The 19,258-nt window shown below is 50.0% G+C and overlaps 1 protein-coding gene across 6 annotated transcripts in view; it reads right to left on the reverse strand.

The window, feature by feature from the left end:
* The window catches only part of SHROOM2 (shroom family member 2), a 138,548-nt gene that overhangs the window by 59,468 nt on the left and 59,822 nt on the right, over positions 1-19,258 (reverse strand). For 4 of the 6 annotated variants that reach the window (XM_043895119.1, XM_043895118.1, XM_043895116.1 and 1 more), the window contains exon 2: positions 13,930-14,081. The exons of 1 other annotated variant lie outside the window; for it this stretch is intronic. Coding sequence is in view for 4 of the 5 variants with exons in the window: in XM_043895118.1 (XP_043751053.1) it covers positions 13,930-14,081 (152 nt within the window). In the remaining variant the exon portion in view is untranslated. Of the gene's footprint in view, positions 1-256; positions 520-13,929; positions 14,082-19,258 lie in introns of those variants that run through there. One more of the 6 variants, XM_043895117.1, reaches the window with a different exon arrangement.

Consider the following 19,258-nt stretch of genomic DNA (forward strand, 5'->3'; position numbering starts at 1 on the left):
GTCAAACATTCTTTCCAACAGGCAAGAACAATAAAGACTCTTATGCAATAACAAACAGTAACGAAAACTCAGAAAGTTATTTACAACACAAACCTTCTGATGACTCAGATAATTAACGAGGAGAAAAAAAAAATATCCATGGGTGGCAAAAATGCAGAAGGTGTTGACTTGACGATAACTGCCCACGAACAGAAGCATAAAACGGATGAATCCATCACACCTCGGGAGTAAAGTGATTGTAAAACCAAGACTGTACCTCATAGAGTTTCTCAAGATCCTCGTAAGGAAGCTTCTGGCCACGTGAATTTCATTTTCAGACGGCTTTTTCTGTGCTATAATATCCAGAACGTCTTTCATCTTCCTTCACAGGTAATTAACCAAGGGAGAAAGCTAGACAGACTGCAAGCAAAGGAAAGAGAGGCTCGGAAAAGAATAGGCCTTACACCGTGTGGTAAATTATCGCAACTCTGTAACTGGAAAGAGTGGGAAAGGAGCTGGTTTTCCTGGGGCAGACCTGCACCCTGAGAGGAGTAAATGTTTCTCATCCTATTTTAAAAGATAATATAGGCAGACCTATATTAGAGAGATTCTAAGTTGGGCTCCAGACCCTCACAATGAAGCAAATATCGTAATAAAGCTAGCCACATGAATGCTTTCCCAGTGCATATAAAAGTTGTGTTTACACTACACTGGGGTCTACCAAGTGTGCAATAGCATGTCTACGAAAACAACGTACAGATCTTATTTTAAATTAAAAGAATGCTAACCAGCCTCTGAGCCTTCAGAGTCCTAGTAGGAATACGAGTAAAATCAAAGATCACTGACCACAGAGACCGTAAAAAATGTGATGGTGAAAAAGTCTGAAAGACTGAGAATTAGCAAAATGTGAGACACAGGAGACAAAGTGAGCAAATACTGTTGGAAAAAATGTCACTCACAGACTATCTAACGGCACAAACGGCTTGAGAGCGCTGCCACAATTTTTAATTTGTAAAAAACAAAACAAACAAACAAAAAAAACTAAAAAAAACGCCAGGATCTGTGCAGCACAATACATCCAAGTATGTCTACACACTGGTTTCCCAGGTGGTTCAGTTGGTATGGAATCCTCCTGCAATGCAGGAGACCTGGGTTTGATCCCCGGGTCGGGAAGATCCCCTGGAGGAGGAAATGGCAACCCACTCCAGGATTCTTGCCTCCAAATGCCAGGGAGAGAGGAGCCTGGTGGTCTACAGTGCATGGGGTCACAAAGCGTCAAACCCGAGCGAGTGACTAAACAACAAGGTCTAGACACAGATACATGTTTCTACTTTGAGAAGACACAGCCAACGGTCACAGTACTAATTATGGCTTTTAAAAACGAATGAAAGCACAGTGGAAAGGGTGGTACCCACAAGCTTTAAGTAAGGAACTGGGGCTACTTGGGGACAGTGAAATTTTCCTAAAATGTGTGTGCTCTTGTCAGATCTTCAGACTTCCCTAGAGCATAGTAAACATATTTGGGAATCAAGGGAGGCTCCCCGATAGCTCAGCTGGTAAAGAATCCGCCTGCAATGCAGGAGACCTGGGTTCCATCCCCAGGTTGGGAAGATACCCTGGAGCAGGGAAAGGCTACCCACTCCAGTATTCTGGCCTGCAGAATTTTCCATGGACTGTATAGTCCATGGGGTTGCAAAGAGTCGGACACAACCGAACGACTTTCTCTTTTCAGATGGTTTGTCAGCCCCTCTGGTGGCTAAAACGGCAGGGTTTTTTAATTTTTTCTTTAAAAAAAAAAAAAAAAAGAATTTATTTATTTTTTTACATTTATTTATCGGGTCTTGGTTGTGGCACACCAGGATCTTCACTGCATCCCGTGGGGAACACGGGCCGTCTAGTTGTGGCGTGCGGGCTTTCTCGCTGCACAGCACATGGGATGCCGGTTCCCCGACCAGGGCTCGAACCGGCGTCTCCTGCATTGCAAGGCAGATCTTCAACCACTGGACGACCGGGGAGGTGGCCCCTGGGGTTGTCTGGATGAGAGAGAGGAGGGCCATTCATTGGCTGAGAGCTGATCTCCAGCATCACAGTTATTGGGACCAGATTAGGCAGCGAAACGCAGGGGACCAAACACTGCACTGGTGCCACCTAGAGTCCCCAGGTGGAAGAGACACAGGAGGGGCAGATACAAGATGCTCATCTCCGTAGAAGACTTGTGTTTCTTCCTACACAAGATAAACATTTGAGTGGCTTTCAACCACCGGGAGCCTGCCAGCGTGGGGCCGTGAGGGGCGCACAGGTCACCAGTGAGCCAGAGAAGCCACTCAGTCTTTGCGATCCCGTGGACTGTAAGCCTACCACGCTCCTCCGTCCATGGGATTTTCTCCAGGCAAGAGCACTGACATGGGTTTGCCATTTCCCTTCTCCAGGGGAATCTTCCCGATCCCGGGGATCGAACCTCGGTCTCCCTGCATTGTAGGCAGATGCTTTTGCCGTCTGAGTCACCAGGCACGGGCCACAGGCTGTGTCAAAACAAGACGCCCCAATGTGAGGGGGCAAGGGATACCTGCTCGGGGTTAACCACCTCATGTGTATAGCTGGGGAAGACCCACACCGAAGCTAAAGTGCCCTTGAGCTGTCGGGGATGCAGAGCCCCCAGAAGACATCAAACAGGAGTGGACCCGGGTGCTATGGTAGGAACACATCCCCTCAACACGGGCCACAGTCGGACACAAGCCAGCTTGGCTGCGGGAGACCTGCAAGGACGCCCCTTTCCGGGAGGGAGGAGGCTGGCATAGCTCAGCCCAGAGATGCACGAATCCGTGTGGGCAGGGAGGCTCGGGAGAAAAGACCCACGATCTGGCTAGGGCAGGGGGTGCTGACGCCCGCCCCCGTGTGGGCAACTCTGAACTCCAGCAGCTCCGGAAACGCACTGGGGCTGAGTCCAAGCCATGCCCACCGGGAAACTAAGAGTGTGACAGGTCACCCGAGCGAACAGGAGAGACATCCTTTGTACTCCAGTGGCTACTGCGGCTCAGACAATCTTAAAGAAAAAATACGCCTATTGTAGAAAACGTGGCACACTTAAAAATTAGAAGGCCGATAAGACAACAAACGGCTTCCCTGGTGGCATGATGCTGACAGTGTGCCTGGGCGGGAGGAGAGCCAAATCTGCAAACACCTTTTTTTATTAAGTGTTTTGAAACCAACACATCCAAAAGCACCACCGTACACCCTACAGACACTAGGAGAAGACTCTTGAGAGTCCCTGGGACTGCAAGGAGATCCATCCTAAAGGAAATCAGTCCTGAATATTCACTGGAAGGACTGATGCTGAAGCTGAAACTCCAATCGTTTGGCCATCTGATGCGAAGGCCTGACTCATTGGAAAAGACCCTGATGCTGGGAAAGATTGAAGGCAGGAGAAGAAGGGGGCGACAGAGGAGGAGATGCTTGGATGGCATCAGCGACTCGTTGGACGTGAGTTTGCGCAAACTCCGGGAGTTGGTGACGGACAGGGAGGCCTGGCGTGCTGCAGTCCCTGGGGTGGCCAAGAGTCGGACACGACCAAACGACTGAACAACAACGGACGCTGAATGAAGCCTCGCCCTGAGCTGCAGCTGCCTTCCTGCCCAGGCCATGCCTCTCTGCCTCCAGAGCTGTCTCTGCCTCCCACCACTCCAAGGTCCCTGCAACTCAGCTTGGCAGATCAGGCCCTCGCTTCGCAACCCTCAGCTGCTCCCAGCGGCCAGGGAGGGCCTGTCGTGGGCTCCCTGGGTGGGCTGCCCACGCTGGCACAAGGCCTCCTGGCCATTCAGAAGCGAGCTGGGGTCTGAGACGCCCAGCTCTAGTCCCGGGTTAACCCCCACCCTGCCAAGCATCCCCTGTGCCAGCCTCATTAGGAGGCCCTGGCATCGCTGACACAGGTCCACGTCTGTGTCTCCAACCTAGCTCAGCCTTCAGAGCGGACACAGGGGTCGGCTTCCAGCCTGAGCTTTCCCAGTCTCCGCCCATCACCTGCTCAGCTGCCAGCACCCCCCCGCCCCCCGAGGGCAGGAACCAAGGGGATGACATTGGCTGCCTGGCTGGAGCGCTTCCAACAATGTACGTGAATGAATAAAAAACATGCGTCACAGCCGTCTGTTGAGTGGCGGAGTGTTTCCCCCTACCCCCCACCCCTCTGCAAGCAGTGATCTGACAACATGGAGCTGTGGACAGTGACATCATTCTCGATGAAAGGCGATTAAGAGGCCAGTATTTCCTGCCTTTATACAGTAGGACAAAGAAGTGAAGATAAAAATTCCCAAGTGACCCAACAGGCTGAAACTGACACCAGACATCAAAGCAGCATTTTAGGCAAATGCCGCATCCGCATGGGATCAAAGCTTCAGGGTTCCACCCCCATGAAGCTGGGGCACCCCTTATCTGTCCCCTAGCCAGGACAAGCGCATACTTGTCTCAGCCACTCGTGTTCCCCGGATGTATTTGCAGGAAAGACCACAATAGACATGTCACACAATGAACACAGGCAGAAGGGGGACAGACCCAAATGACTGGGCTGTCTTTCTGTTAACTTTTGAAAGGGGGCAGTGGGGGGTGACTGTCTCACCTTTTGCGACCCCAGGGTCTGTAGCCCGCCAGGCTTCTCTGTCCATGGGAATTCTCCAGGCAAGAATACTGCAGTGGACTGCATTTCCATCTCCAGGGGATCTTTCCGACCCAGGGATGGAACCCACATCTCCTGCATTGGCAGGCTGGTTCTTTACCCACTGAGCCACCAGCGAAGCCCAACCCAGCACCAGCAACAAGCAACCATTAACATAAGTAAATATAAATTAACATAACTAAATATAAGCAACAGAGTTGGTGACTCTTAAGAGTGTACAAACAAAAATACGTGCAACATTCTCTGCATGCCTTAATATATTAGAAACCACCTTTTCCACACCACATTTCATCAACATCACTTGCATGCCTTTCAACGAAAAACAAATCTCAACTGTTTACCACTCTCTTCTTGGCTCAGAATAGGCAACATCTCACATAATTCACCTGATTCACTTGCTTAAGCCATACACTAAGTCTACATCTGAAAAGAAGCAGCCTTTCCCCAAATAAAGCAGTTCTGTTCCGTGTGAGTTTTTCCCCCCACCTCCTGATTTTATTTAATAAAAACAAGTCTGATCTATGTGGTGTTTTCCACCCCCCCTCCTGAATTTACATAATAAAAACAATGACGGAAAACAGCCCAAGCAAGTCAACATCTGCCCAATACAAACCGGTGGGTCTACTCTGTTTTATAAGAAAGCAAGCATAGTGGCCAACAGCCATAAGCACCCAAACGCTCAAAACAGAAACTTTCCCCCTGAAATGTGAATGATGGCTTTCAGACCACTCTGCAGAAGCATCGAGGTAAGACAGACACCCGGAACACACAGAGTTTCTGCCCCAGGAAGAGCTCTGCGGGAAAGGAGGGGGAGATGGGGTAGAGGGGGAGGGGGAGGGGAGGAGGGGGGAGGAGGGAAGGGGAGGGGAGAAGGGAGGGAAGGGGAGAAGGGGGGCGATGGGAGGGAGAGAGAGAGAAGGGGAGGGGAGGGGAGGGGAGAGGGGGGAGGGGAGGGGAGAGAGGGGAGGGGAAAGGTGGGGGAGCATCTCCAGTAAGACAGACATCCCCCTGAACACAGTTTCTGCCCCAGAGCTCTCCAGGAGGGGAGTGGGATGGGAAGAGGGAAAGGGATGGGGAGAAGGGGGAGGGCAAGAAGGGAGTGGAGGGGGAGTGGGGGGAGGGGGGGGGAGGAGGGAAAGAAGGGAGGGGAGGGGGAGAAGGGAGAGGAATGGGAGAAGGGAAGAGGGAGAAGGGGGAGAGGAGGCGGGGGAAGAGGGAGGGAAAGAAGGGGGGGGAGAAGAGAGGAATGGGGGGGAGGGGGGAGGGGAGGATGGGGAGAAGGGAGGGGAGGGGAGAACGGGGGGAGGGGGAGGGAAGCATCTCCAGTATGATAGACATCCCCCTGAACACACAGAGTTTCTGTCCCAGGAAGAGTTCTCTAGGGGAGCGGGGCTGGGCAGAAGGGAGGGGACGGGCAGAAGGGAGGGGAATGGGAGAAGGGGGAGGGGAGAAGGGGGAGAGGGAGACACAACCTGCCTGGTCCTAGCCACCCCTCTCCTCTGGCAGCTTCAGGAGCATCTGCGCTCATTACTGCTGGGGCCACGCACAGAGCCGCCAGCTCAGGACAGCTCCAAGGAGACAGCGGCAGAGGGGAGGCCGGACACGACGCTGGCTCGGTGAGAACTCACTGCAGCTCCGGGCCGTGCAGAAAGCCACGCATGTGGCAGGAAACCTGCTCCGAGCAGGCGTGCGTGCCGTCACTGGAGTGGACACCTGCCTTCTTTAAATGGGTCACCGTGCCACAGCATCGGGCTAACCCTCACCGCCTCCTGCAGCAAAAGCTTGCATCCCTGGGTGTTAATCTGCTCCTGAAATGTGAGCTTAGCTTGGAATCAGAGTCATGGAAAGCTTTAAGGCGTCCGGCAAAGCGGCAGAAAGGAACAAAGAATCTGCCTTATGGACACTGTGGTCCTGGCAAAACGGCTCACGGCAGCAGGCAGCAGGCGGATGAATGATGAAGTGGCAGGCAAGGCTCATTGTAAACAGACTCATATTCACCAGACAAATGTGGCAGAAAGAGCAGAAGAGCCATTCCAAGCGGCACGGTAGTTTATGGTATGATACTTGGAAGAAATTTTCCGTACAGTGATTGAAATTCCATGCACTCCAAAAAGGGAGCTGAACACACGGTCATTTGCCCAGAGCCGAGGACTGTGGATGAGGTTCGGGTGCTCTGCACGCAGAGGTTTTTAGTGCATGCTTGACAGCAGCCAGCAGACACAGCCTGAACCCAGCACTGGCGAGAACTCCCCCTTCCTCAGCGCGTCTCCAACAGCGAGGACGGCCCCTGTTAATCGGGAAAATGCCACAAGTGACCCAGTTTCGGGTCTTAACCTTTTCCAAGCGCATTTGCTTAAGCCAGTGGCATGACTGTGGTGGCTGCCCAGCAAACCAGCCATCGGCCCTCAGGGAAATACCAGTGGCCCTCAGGGAAATACCGGTGCCCACATCCCTCCCACACCTATCCATCAGGATCTCGGGGCGGGGAAGACAGGTGTACCGGAGTCAGACCAGGAGACGTTCCCACATCCGCTTCAACTTCCCTGTGCGCAACAGTTCCTTGGCCAAGAAAGAGGGAACAACAAAGCGCCCAGGAGGCAGGCCAGCGGCTCCCCCTGCTCCCCAGGTGCTCTGACTCCACGCAGACGCCTGGATGAGCCTGGGTGTCTCGGAGGAGGATGTATGTGCACCTGCGGGGCTCCTGTGACCATTCTTTGTTCCCTGATCACACGACCCTGGGAGGGAGGCAGTGCCGGCTCTCATCCGTCTGGGAAAGAAGCTTGGCTGCAGACAGATCAGTGATCGGGGTTCTTGTCCCCCAAGGCACTGCTCTCTGGGCCCCGGCTTCTACATGATGACAAGATATGCGGGGCCCGAGAAAACAGACATCTCCACTTTGTGAAGCGGGGCTCTGCTCTCGGCAAGGATGAGAAAGACAAACACACCCAGCAGAGTCACCAGCGGGAGGGAATGTGTCAACCACAATTCCCACTTTGGAATTGCCCTTGTGGCCCAGTGGTGAAGAATCCACCTGCCAACGAAGGGGACGCGGGTTCGATCCCTGGTCTGGGAAGATCCCCCAGGCCTCGGAGCAACCAAGCCCATGTGTGACCACTACTGAGCCCGTGCTCGGAAACAACAAAAGCAATGAGAAGCCCACGCACTGAAAATAAAGTTGACTCCCCCGCCCCCAACCCTGGCTCGCCGCAACTATTGAGACAAACCTGTGCAACAATGAAGACCTAGCATAGCCCCCTCCCCTCAAAAGAAAACGAAAAACCAAAAAGACCAAACCAACCGACCAGAAAAACTGCCCACGTGGTTCATAAGACGTTGTTTCACCTTGAGGTGCATACATGCCTTTCTGCAGAACCTCCCAGAACAACTCAAGCTGCACTGCCCGCTCTCACCATCAGGACCCTAAGCTCTTCTCAGTCTTTATCAGAAAAGCCACCTTTCCTTAAGGTGCCTGGGGTGGTTAGGTACTTAAGGGTTAAAGCAGCGCCTCCTCCATCTGGTCAACCTCCAACACTGGATTAATTGTGTGTTGGCGGCTCAGTCAATGAATTCACTGCAGAGTGCCTTTATAAACTAATCACTTAAAAAGAGTATGTGATCTATTGTGGAGTTCTACATGGAATCTGGGTCTCCTGCACCGCAGGCGGTCTCTACGTGACTGAGGCACCAGGGAAGCCCCAGGCATAAAACACTAGAAAACTGCTCTTCTCAGACATACAGTGTCTGAGACATATAGTCAGATTAGTGATTGCCTAGGGATGGAGACGGACAAGAATGGGGAGATTAGACAGAGAAGGATATAGGCTTCCCAGGTGGTGCAGTGGTAAAGAATCCACCTGCCAATGCAGGAGATGCAGGACACTCGGGTTCAATCTCTGGGTCGGGAAGATCCCCTGGAGAAAGGAAAGGCAACCCACTGCAGTATGCTCACCTACAGAATCCCATGGACAGAGGAGCCTGGCGAGCTACAGTCCATGGGGTCGCAAAGAGTCAGATGTGACTGAGTGACCAAGCAGAGAAGGATACATGTTATTGATTTAAGAACTCAATTTTATTTATTTATTTTTCATTTATTTTTATTAGTTGGAGGCTAATTACTTTACAATATTGCAGTGGTTTTTGTCATACATTGACATGAATCAGCCATGGATTTACATGTATTCCCCATCCCGATCCCCCCTCCCACCTCCCTCTCCACCGGAACCCTCTGGGTCTTCCCAGTGCACCAGGCCCTAGCACCTATCTCATGCATCCAACCTGGGCTGGTGATCTGTTTCACCCTAGATAATATACATGTTTCGATGCTGAAGAACTCAATTTTAAAAGCACTCACAGGACTTCCTGGGTATTCCTAGTGTTCAAGCTGCTTTTAGAAAAGGCAGAGGAAGTAGAGATCAAATTGCCAACATCCGCTGGATCATCAAAAAAGAGAGTTCCAGAAAAATATCTATTTCTGCTTTACTGACTATGCCAAAGCCTTTGACTGTGTGGATCAAAGAAACTGTGTAAAACTCTGAAAGAAATGGGAATACCAGACCACCTGATCTGCCTCTTGAGAAACCTGTACGCAGGTCAGGAAGCAAGTTAGAACTGGACATGGAACAACAGACTGGTTCCAAATAGGAAAAGGAGTACGTCAAGGCTGTATACTGTCACCCTGCTTATTTAACTTATATGCAGAGTACATCATGAGAAACGCTGGGCTGGAGGAAGCACAAGCCGAAATCAAGATTGCGGGGAGAAATATCAATAACCTCAGATATGCAGATGACACCACCCTTATCGCAGAAAGTGAAGAGGAACTAAAGAGCCTCTTGATGAAAGTGAAAGAGAAGAGTGAAAAAGTTGGCTTAAAGCTCAACATTCAGAAAACTAAGATCATGACATCTGGTCCCATCACTTCATGGCAAATAGATGGGGAAACAGTGGCTGACTTTATTTTTCTGGGCTCCAAAATCACTGCAGATGGTGACTGCAGCCATGAAATTAAAAGACGTTTATTCCTTGGAAGGAAAGTTATGACCACCCTAGACAGCATATTAAAAAGCAGAGACATTACTTTGCTAACAAAGGTCCAACTAGTCAAGGCTATGGTTTTTCCAGTGGTCATGTATGGATGTGAGAATTGGACTGTGAAGAAAGCTGAGCTCCAAAGAATTGATGCTTTTGAAAAAATTGTGGTGTTGGAGAAGACTCTTGAGAGTCCCTTGGACTACAAGGAGATCCAACCAGTCCATCCTAAAGGAAACCAGTCCTGAGTGTTCATTGGAAGGACTGATGTTGAAGCTGAAACTGCAATCCTTTGGCCACCTGATGCAAAGAACTGACTCATTTGAAAAGACCCCGATCCTGGGAAAGATTGGGGGCAGGAGGAGAAGGGGACAACAGGGGATGAGGTGGTTGGATGGCATCGCCGATTCGATGGACATGGGTTTGGGTGAACTCCGGGAGTTGGTGATGGACAGGGAGGCCTGGCTTACTGCGGTTCATGGGGTCGCAAAGAGTCGACTGAGTGACTGAACTGAACTGAACTGAAGGAATCCTAGTGGCTAAGACTCCACGCTCCCAATGCAGGGGGCCCAGGTTCAATCCCTGGTCAAGGGACTAGATCCCACATGCTGAAACTAACAACTGGCACAGCCAAACAAACAAATAATTGTTTTAATTAAAAAAATACAACAGTATGGAGTCTTAAAAGTCCTTACTATATAAATCATCAGGATTTAAAGCAGGAATTCACCATGTGCCAGGTGACGGTAACAGATCTTAATATTAACTAATTCCCTGGTTTGTAAAATTTACCAGTTTATAAGCTTTTATTCATATTTCTAAGCAAAAACCATTTCAGAGTTTTCTAATAGGCAAAATAACACTTCTCTGTGTGCATGTTCTGTCACTCAGTCGTGTCTGACTCTCTGCGACCCCATGGACTGCAGCCCACCAGGCCCGTGTGTCCATGAGATCGTCCAGGCAAGAACACTGGAGTGGGTTGCCATTTCCTCCTCCGGGGGATCTTCCCAACCCAGGGATTGAACCTGTGTCTGCCGCATGGGCAGGCGGATTCTTCACCACTGAGCCACCTGGGAAGCCCAAATAATACCTACACACAGTGTTAAAATTTTAATATAAAATGACTTAAAATGTTTCAAAATATCTAAGCTTGTTATTCAAAGTGTGTGTGTGGTTTTTTTTTTAAAAGCATCTGAACCAACCACTTGTTTTGGTTTTATAACGTGTTATACATGTTACTTAGATTCCTAAGCTCAGTTGTCTCTGAGCCTCTGCGACCCCATGGACTGTACAGCCCACTAGGCTCCTCTGTCCGTGGGATTCTCCAGGCCAGAATACTGGAGTGGGTTGCCATTTCTTTCTCCACGTTACTTAGATTACTAAGCCCTTCCAAACTAGATAATCATTCTGCACACCCATCACTTAAAGGGATCCCGGGTATGCAGAATGCAAAAGTGAGCATCTACACTGGGGGGCTCCCCTCCACCCTTCCCAGTCCAAATCTGAACGTGTTCCCACGAGTGTTACATACCCGCTTGTCCCCACCAGCAAGCAGGCCCCCAGGCCTCCTCTCTCTCCTCCCACCACCAGTTCTCACGGCTTGTGCTCCGAACACAACTCAGATCGTCTTGTCTTCAGACCCTTACATATGTTCCTCGAATTCAGAACAAGCTTCTGAACACATGGAAGGATGTCCCACCTCCCTCCCATGGACAGAAATGCCTATTTCCAACAATAAAAGCATCTGTCACCTGTCCCATCCACAAAGGCAGCAAAAACAAACTTCAGGAGGCACATACTTTCTGACTCAAAACCTCCCAGGCAAGGAATGGACCACGATGGACGTGGGTACAAAGGAGTCACAGCACAACACTGCTACACGAACACTCCGGAAGCACCATCAACATCCAGGCAGAGAGGATCTGTTAATGCACACAGTGGGCCACGCAGACCTCGGAGCATCATGGGGTGGTTAGGACAAGTCATGAGTCAGACCTCAGGGCGCTCAACCTGTAACAAACCCCACTCTCACGTGTACACACACAAGCACCTACCTGTTTCTAAAAGAAAATCTAAGTGCGTAGTACTGAGACGGCCACTCTCCAGAGAGGCAAAATGAGGGGATGGAGAGAGGGTGGGAGAAAGGTTGATGGATTCCACGCAATTCCCTTTTCAAAGTGAATATTCGGACTTCTCTGATGGTCCAGTGGCTAAGAATCTGCGCTCTGCACGCAGGGCCGTGGGGTTCCATCCCCAGTCAGGGAACTAGATCCCAGGTGTGCCACAACTAAGACCGGGAACACCCAGATAAATAAAAATAAATACTTAACGACAACAAGAAAACCGAAATGTTTTCCCATGTCCACATGTCACTCTCAGTACTGATAAATGCAGAATAAAAAAAATCACACTTGGAGAAAACTGTAGCTAGCTGGTATTCCAGCAGCCACCCTTGAAGAGTGGTTGTTTTGACCACTGTGCAGTGAGCAAACACTTTGGGGGCACTGCATAGAACCCTTTGGGGTCACTGCAACTGACCACTCCTGGGGGACCAAACCTTCAGCTGACTCCTGGGAACACACCACTGAACCTCAAAAGCTTCTCCTCTTTAAAAGTGCAGAGGTCAATGAGGTGACCCCAAAGAAACGATACACCACGACAGCATCTCTCATGTCCCCTCCACCCCTAAGGGCTCAGAAACGGCCACGCTGGGACTCTAGTTTTCTGATTCATGAGGACAATCGCCTACTCCACAGAGCAATGAGGCTGCTCCGTTAATGCGGCAAACAACAAAACTTTTTCCTTCTTCCCTTTCTGAACCTCCTCCTTGGATGCTATTCTGGTTCAAAAAAAAAAAAAAAACCTTTGGGCTATGTCTTCAAGTCTGTACTAAAAACTGAAGTGCATGGGGAGGTCAATTTACTTTTTAAAATTTTCAATCTTGGAAAAGATTGGACTGATTCTGCAAAAAAAAAAAAAAAAAAAAGGGCAGGTCAACACTGTACTGTAAATGAGCCAACTGTGAAATACCAAGTCGAAGATTATTTCTCTATATAAAAGCAGTCGCAGGAACTTCCTGGCCATGCAGTGGTTAAGACTCTGGCATCATCACTCTGGGGCCCGGACTTTGATCTCTGGTCAGGGAACTAAGATCTTGCAAGAATTCCGGAATACTCCAGGCAAGAATACTGGAGTGGGTAGCCATTCCCTTCTCCAGGGGATCTTCCCAACCCAGGGATCAAACCCAGGTCTCCCACATTGCAGGTGGATTCTTTACCAGCTGAGCCACAAGGGAAGCCCACCAATACTGGAGCGGGTAGCCTATCCCTTCTCCAGGGGATCTTCCCAACCCAGGAATCGAACCGTGGTCTGCTGCACTGAAGGCAGATTCTTTACCAGCTGAGCCACCAGCGGAAGCCGGCAAGCGTGGCCCAAAACAATCACCAACACCTCCGTGCCGCCCAGTTGTACTGATCTAGTTCCAGCATGTAAAAGCATCAGGTCCCCAATTCCGCTCTCTGACCCCCGCAAATGATCCCAACTCCCATTCACAATTTGCTTTCTAAGCAAGGATGCTTGCCCGCCCCAGAGCTCAGCACAGTGCTAGAAACACCTGGATGTCCGCGGATATCACTCCACATTAGCATGAGACCCGAAAATCCGGTAGCCTGCCACCTTGTGTTAAAAACGGGCCATGACACTTTGCTTCATTCAGAGCATCAGCTACTGCCAGGGATAAGATTTAAGGAATCAAAACCACTTCATAAATCAAAAATTAACACTCAGCAGTAATGAAAAGAAGGAATCTTGTAAGAACTGACCGTTACCAGGAACTCTACTCAATACTCTGTGACAAGCACAGGAAAAGAATCTAAAAAAGAGTAGATATATATATGTATAACTGATTCAATTTGCCGTCTTTTCCAAAGAGTCAGCCGTTTGCATCAGGTAGCCAAAGTATCGGAGCTTTAGCTAAGTTAACTGTACTCCAACATAAAACTAAGTAAAAAAAAAAAAAGAAAAAAAGGAAATCTTTTAGATTTGTGATGTTGGATTCATCCTTGGCCAAGAGATGAATCACTCGTGTACTTCCTAAGTGTACATGCTCACACATGTATGCACACACACACACACACACACACACACACATGTCCACATTGGGACTGCCAGAGTTGGCACAGGGCAGCCAAAAGACTGCATGCTTTGCTGGCCCGCTCATCTCTGTCCGTAAACAAGGCCTGACGCCCAGGTCTTACCTTTTCACCACCAGCTTCAGGGTCTTATGCGACCCCTTCACCAGGCAGATGGCCTCCTGCCTAAATCCAGACAGGCCGACGTCATTGATGCCCACAATCTCATCTCCGGCCAGCAGTTTGTCCACGGCCGCGGCTTTGCTCCCTTCTTCGACCTGCAATGCAGAAAGAGGGTCCGTGAGCTGCCCCCCCCGAAATGAGCAAACCAGTCCTCAGGAGGACAGGAGGATGTGTCGGTGACAGCTCTGTGCCATCCACCAGTTCTCGGACTGGTTTCAGGACGACCCAGGAATGAAGGGATCCAGCTTGGGCCCTGGTTCTCGGTGAGAGACCAGGGATGCACCCCTCGCCTGGTCTGTACCCCTCATCCGGTGTGCATCTGCAAGACCTGCCGTTTACGGAGGGGGCAGCAGAGTACATGAACACTCAAAAACACACCAGAGACAGGGGATCCAGATGGGCCCCTTTACTTTCTGGATCTCCTTCCGCAAAAAAAGAAAAAAAAAAGAAAAGAAAAATGGGTGTTTTAAAATTACTGATGAGTTATGTCTCACCCATCAACCCTGCACCTAGAGCTTCCCTGGGGGTCCCGCGGTTAAGAATCCACCTGCCAATGCAGGAGACACGGGTTAGATCCCTGGTCAGGGAAGAGTCCACGTGCCACAGTGCAAGGAAACTTGTGCACGACAACTGCTGAGCCTGCGCTTCAGAGCCCGGGGGGGCCACAATTACTGAGCCCATGTACCCTAGAGCCCATGCGCCACAACAAGAGAAGCCATTGCAATGAAAAGCCCCCGTGCTGCACATGGACAGGGGCCCTTGCTCGCCACAACTGGAGAAAGCCCACGTGCACCAACAAAGACCCACCAGAGCCAAAAAAATAAATTTTTTAAAAAAAGTCCTGCACCTAGGACTTTTTCTGTAACAGCTTTCTTTCAATGTTTTCTTTATTTATTTCTGTAACAGCTTTATTTAGCTGTAAGTCAAATACACGCCAATCCACCCACATACACACGAATGAATGAACTGTTAGTTGTACTCAGAGTCATCCAACCATCACCACCCACCCAGTTGAGAACAGGCTTCCTAAGCCCAGAAGAAAGCTTGTGCCTGTCAGCAGTCACTCTCCGGTCCTCCCGGGCTCCAGAAACCATGGAAGTGTCTTGGATGTACCTACTGTGGACACTTGATATACACAGAGCCATACTGTGGACACTTGATATACACAGAGCCATACAACAGGTGGCCTTTTGCGTCTGGCTTCTTTTCACTCGTGATGTTTTTTCCAGGTGCATCCGTGTTGCACCCTGTGTCGGAACTCCGTTCCTTTCTATGGCTGAGTGATACTCCATCGTATCGATCGACCACATTCAATTTATCTGTTCATCAGGGATGGATATATTTACTTTGTTTCTACTACTTGGTTATTCAGTCAGTTCAGTTCAGTAGCACAGTCTTGTCCGACTCTTTGCGACCCCATGGACTGCAGCACGCAAGGCCTCCCTGTCCATCACCAACTCCCGGAGTTTACTCAAACTCATGTCCTTTGAGTCGGTGATGCCATCCAACCATCTCATCCTCTGTCGTCCCCTTCTGCTCCCGCCTTCATTCTTTCCCAGCATCAGGGTCTTTTCTAGTGAGTCAGCTCTTCGCATCAGGTGACCAAAGTATTGGAGTTTCTGCTTTAGTATCAGTCCATCTAATGAATATTCAGGACTGTCTCCTTTAGGATGGACTGGTTGGATCTCCTTGCAGTCCAAGGGACTCTCAAGAGTCTTCTCCAACACCACAGTTCAAAAGCATCAATTCTTCGGAGCTCAGCTTTCTTTAGAGTCCAACTCTCACATCCATACATTTGGCTGTCAGCGCCCCACGAACACTTGTTTACACATGTTTGTGTGCAAATATGCGTCCTCATTTCCCTTGGGTGTACAAGTAGGAGTAGAATGTTGTGGTCATATGGTAACTAGCATAAACATTTTGAGGATCTGCTAGACTGCTTTTCTTTTTTTAAAAAAATGTATTTATTTATCTATTTTGCTGTGCTGGGTCTTAGTTGCAACACGTGCCATCTTCCGTCTTCATTGTGGCACGGGGTCTCAGCTGTGGCAAGACCACAGATCTCAGCTGTTCCTGAGCATGGGATCGAACCCATGTATGTAAAACACTCCCTACTCAGAGTTACACACAGTATGTATACAAGGGGACTGACCGACTCCTTAAAAGGATTTTACAGCTTTTATCCTCAGACTTTTCAATCTATAAATCCTTAACCCAGCTTTTCTTATATAGTAATAATCCAACTGAGCGTTGAGTAAGCCATCAATCAACCAGCCTTCTCTACCAGTGGCCTGCAAGCTGTGTGCTCTGCTCACTCTCTCAGGCGTCTCCGGCCCTTTGCTACCCATGGACTGCAGCCCGCCAGGCTCCCCTGTCCCTGGGATTCTCCAGGCCGAATCCTGGAGTGGGTTGCCATGCCCCCCTCCAGGGGATCTTCCCAACCCAGGGATCGAACCCAGGTCTCCTGCACTGCAGGCAGATTCTTTACAGTCTGAGCCACAGGGGAATCCCAAGAATACTGGAGTGGGTAGCCTTTCCCTTCTCCAGCGGATCTTCCCAACCCAGGAATCGAACCAGGGTCTCCTGCACTGCAGGCAGATTCTTTACCAGCTAAGCTACCAGGGAAGCCCTATGACTCATGAATCAAATCCAGCCAGCTAGGACTTCCCTGGTGGTGCAACGGTTAAGACTCTGTGCCCCCAATGCAGGAGGCCCGGGTCCCATCCCTGGCCAGGGAAGATCCCACATGGTAGGTGGCGTGCCCTCCCCTCCCCTGCTGCAAAAAATCCAGCCAGCTGTCTTTTTTTTTTTGTTTGGGGTAAATAAAATTTTACTGGAATACAACTACACCCATTTGTTTATACACTGCTACAGGAGAGAATGGAATAGTTTGGGGCCCATAGAGCCAAAAATATTTACTACTTGGCTTGTTATTAAAAAAAAAAAAAAAAAAAAAGCTGCCAACCCCTATTCTACACCAAAAAGCCATTATTTTTACAAACTGCTAGGGAAACTAGTGAAAAAGATGACTGTTTATGTGCATACGAGGGTACAGTTTTGGAAGTTCGCTGTGCTCCCACTATATGCCAGGACTGATCTGAAAATCAGTTCCAAACCTCACCAGGCACTAAAGCAAGGAAACGTTCCTCCTCTGGAAGTTACAGAGCTGGAAATAAAGCCACTGACAGGCTCAAGGATGAAACCCCATGGTACTTGGACCCGTGGACAGCTCAACCCCTCCTTAGGGTAACAGAGCCAATTATTGCAAGTTGACACCACAAACAAAATGACCACTCCGAACAGAACTATGAAGCAATTCGTTCGGCTAACAACCAGTCTCCAAGTCTAGACAATTTTTAATCCCAACGTAATGACAGATCCCAACGTTAATAAGCTTCCACCCGGCCAAGATTACACACTCAGCCAGAAACAGCCAAGGTGAAGGATACGTGGTGGAGAGTTTAGGTTTTGACATGCCCCAGCTGGGGGTGCCCAAGGGCTGTGTCCAATCGGAGGGTTGGTGGGCAGTTAGCTGGGGTGGGCGGGACGTGAGAGTCCCTGGGGAAAAAGATGGAGTGAACAGCAGGGGAAGGAGCTTAAAAGACTGGAGAGGCGGGGATAGAGTCTGCCCACACAGAAAACAGACCCATGAACAGCGGAGGACAGAACCCTTGGGCTGCCTGGCAGAAGAGGATGAAGGAGCAGGAGACAGAGGAGAAAGAAGAGGTGGGTGTCCCCAGAGACAACAAGCGGACACGCGCAGAGCTGGTGAATCTGAGCATCACAAGAAAGCCTTTAGGCGAAACCATGATGATGGAGGAACCTGCAGGGTCTTAGGACAGATTCTGAAGGTAGCCCTTCCTACAGGCAACTCATCACCTGGAACGACTCGGCCATGACCTGGTGAGCTTTTCCGTCTCATCCCCGCAAACACTTGCACGCGAGACTCTCTCAAAGCACTGTCATTAACGTCTGGCTAAGGGACTTGCCTGGAGATCCAGTGGCTGAAGACTCTGAGCTCCCAAATGCAGGGTGCCCAGGGTTCTATCCCTTGTCAGGGAACTAGATCCCACGTGCCACAACTAAAGATTCTGAACCCTGCAATGAAGACGGAAGACCTTCAACGAAGATCTAGTTCGGCCAAATAAATAAAAAATTTTTTGAACAAAGGTCTGGCTTCACTCCGAAGCCCAAATCACATCGTGTTGCTTCCCTTCATCTGCAAAGACTTCCCAGCTCCAGCCGCAAAGACCGAATTCCAAGGCAGCCTGTCTGCCTCACCCAAACCACACTCCACCTACACTCCCAGCAAAAAAAAACGGCTCCAGGTTTGGGAGACAGAGTAGCCGGGAATCTCTGCCCGCCTCAGCTTCCTCCCCAAGACAAAGCGTTTGTCCGACATTTTTCACGCTCACGGCGAAGAGAGTTGCAAACGAGGCAGCTTTGAAGACCCCATCAAGCTTCCCCCGTGAGGAAGACTTCATTAGGCTTGAACCTGGGGAAGTGCAGACCGGAACCTGGCCCTAGGGTTCCAGGAATACGGCTCTGCCCGTCAGCTGTGTATAGTCTTATCATGCGTTACCCGTGATGAGTCATGCCTCGAACGCATCGTGCATTGCATACACGCATGCTCATTTTATCGCCATCCTCTGTTTAACAGTCAAGAGAGCTCTGGGCACTGCCAGTCGCAGAGGGCACCATCTGCAGAAGCCACAAACGGGGCAGTCCTGCTCTACAACCACCGGACAAAGTTCTCAGTGTCCTTCCTTTGCTCAGGGGGAAAAAAAAAAACCAAAACTCCCTTTACAAAAGGGCAGGCAGGCAAGGACAAAGGAATCCACACCCACCCACGATGCCTGTCCATGTACCCAGGTCAGAAGGAAAGCCCCAGGCACACTCGCCAGGCCGAATATTCCGGTTTGGATTATTCACTGGAATTCTGTTTGCCAAACTCCTGTTGAGTTTTTAGGGCTTCGAAGTGTTCAAAAATGAGCAGACTGCCTTGCTGTCCTGACGGAAACGTTTATTCTGGAAACAGCAAGAGGGAGGGAAGGGGAAAAAAAAAAACAACAAAAAAAACAGTCCATGGAAGTCTTTTTGGAAGCAAGCTTTCATATTTCAACCAACGGATGTTGTTATGGATGATCAAAGATGACACCCACCAAGGGCGGGGGGGACCCTGATTCTCGTGGGAGCCAGGACTCACTCGGGAAGGAACTGAGTCAGGGCAGTGGGGGTGAGAGGGGCAGGGCTCGGGGCTGGAGATGAAAGA

This window comes from Cervus elaphus, chromosome X (genome assembly GCF_910594005.1).
Source record: "Cervus elaphus chromosome X, mCerEla1.1, whole genome shotgun sequence".
Classification (NCBI taxonomy): domain Eukaryota; kingdom Metazoa; phylum Chordata; class Mammalia; order Artiodactyla; family Cervidae; genus Cervus; species Cervus elaphus.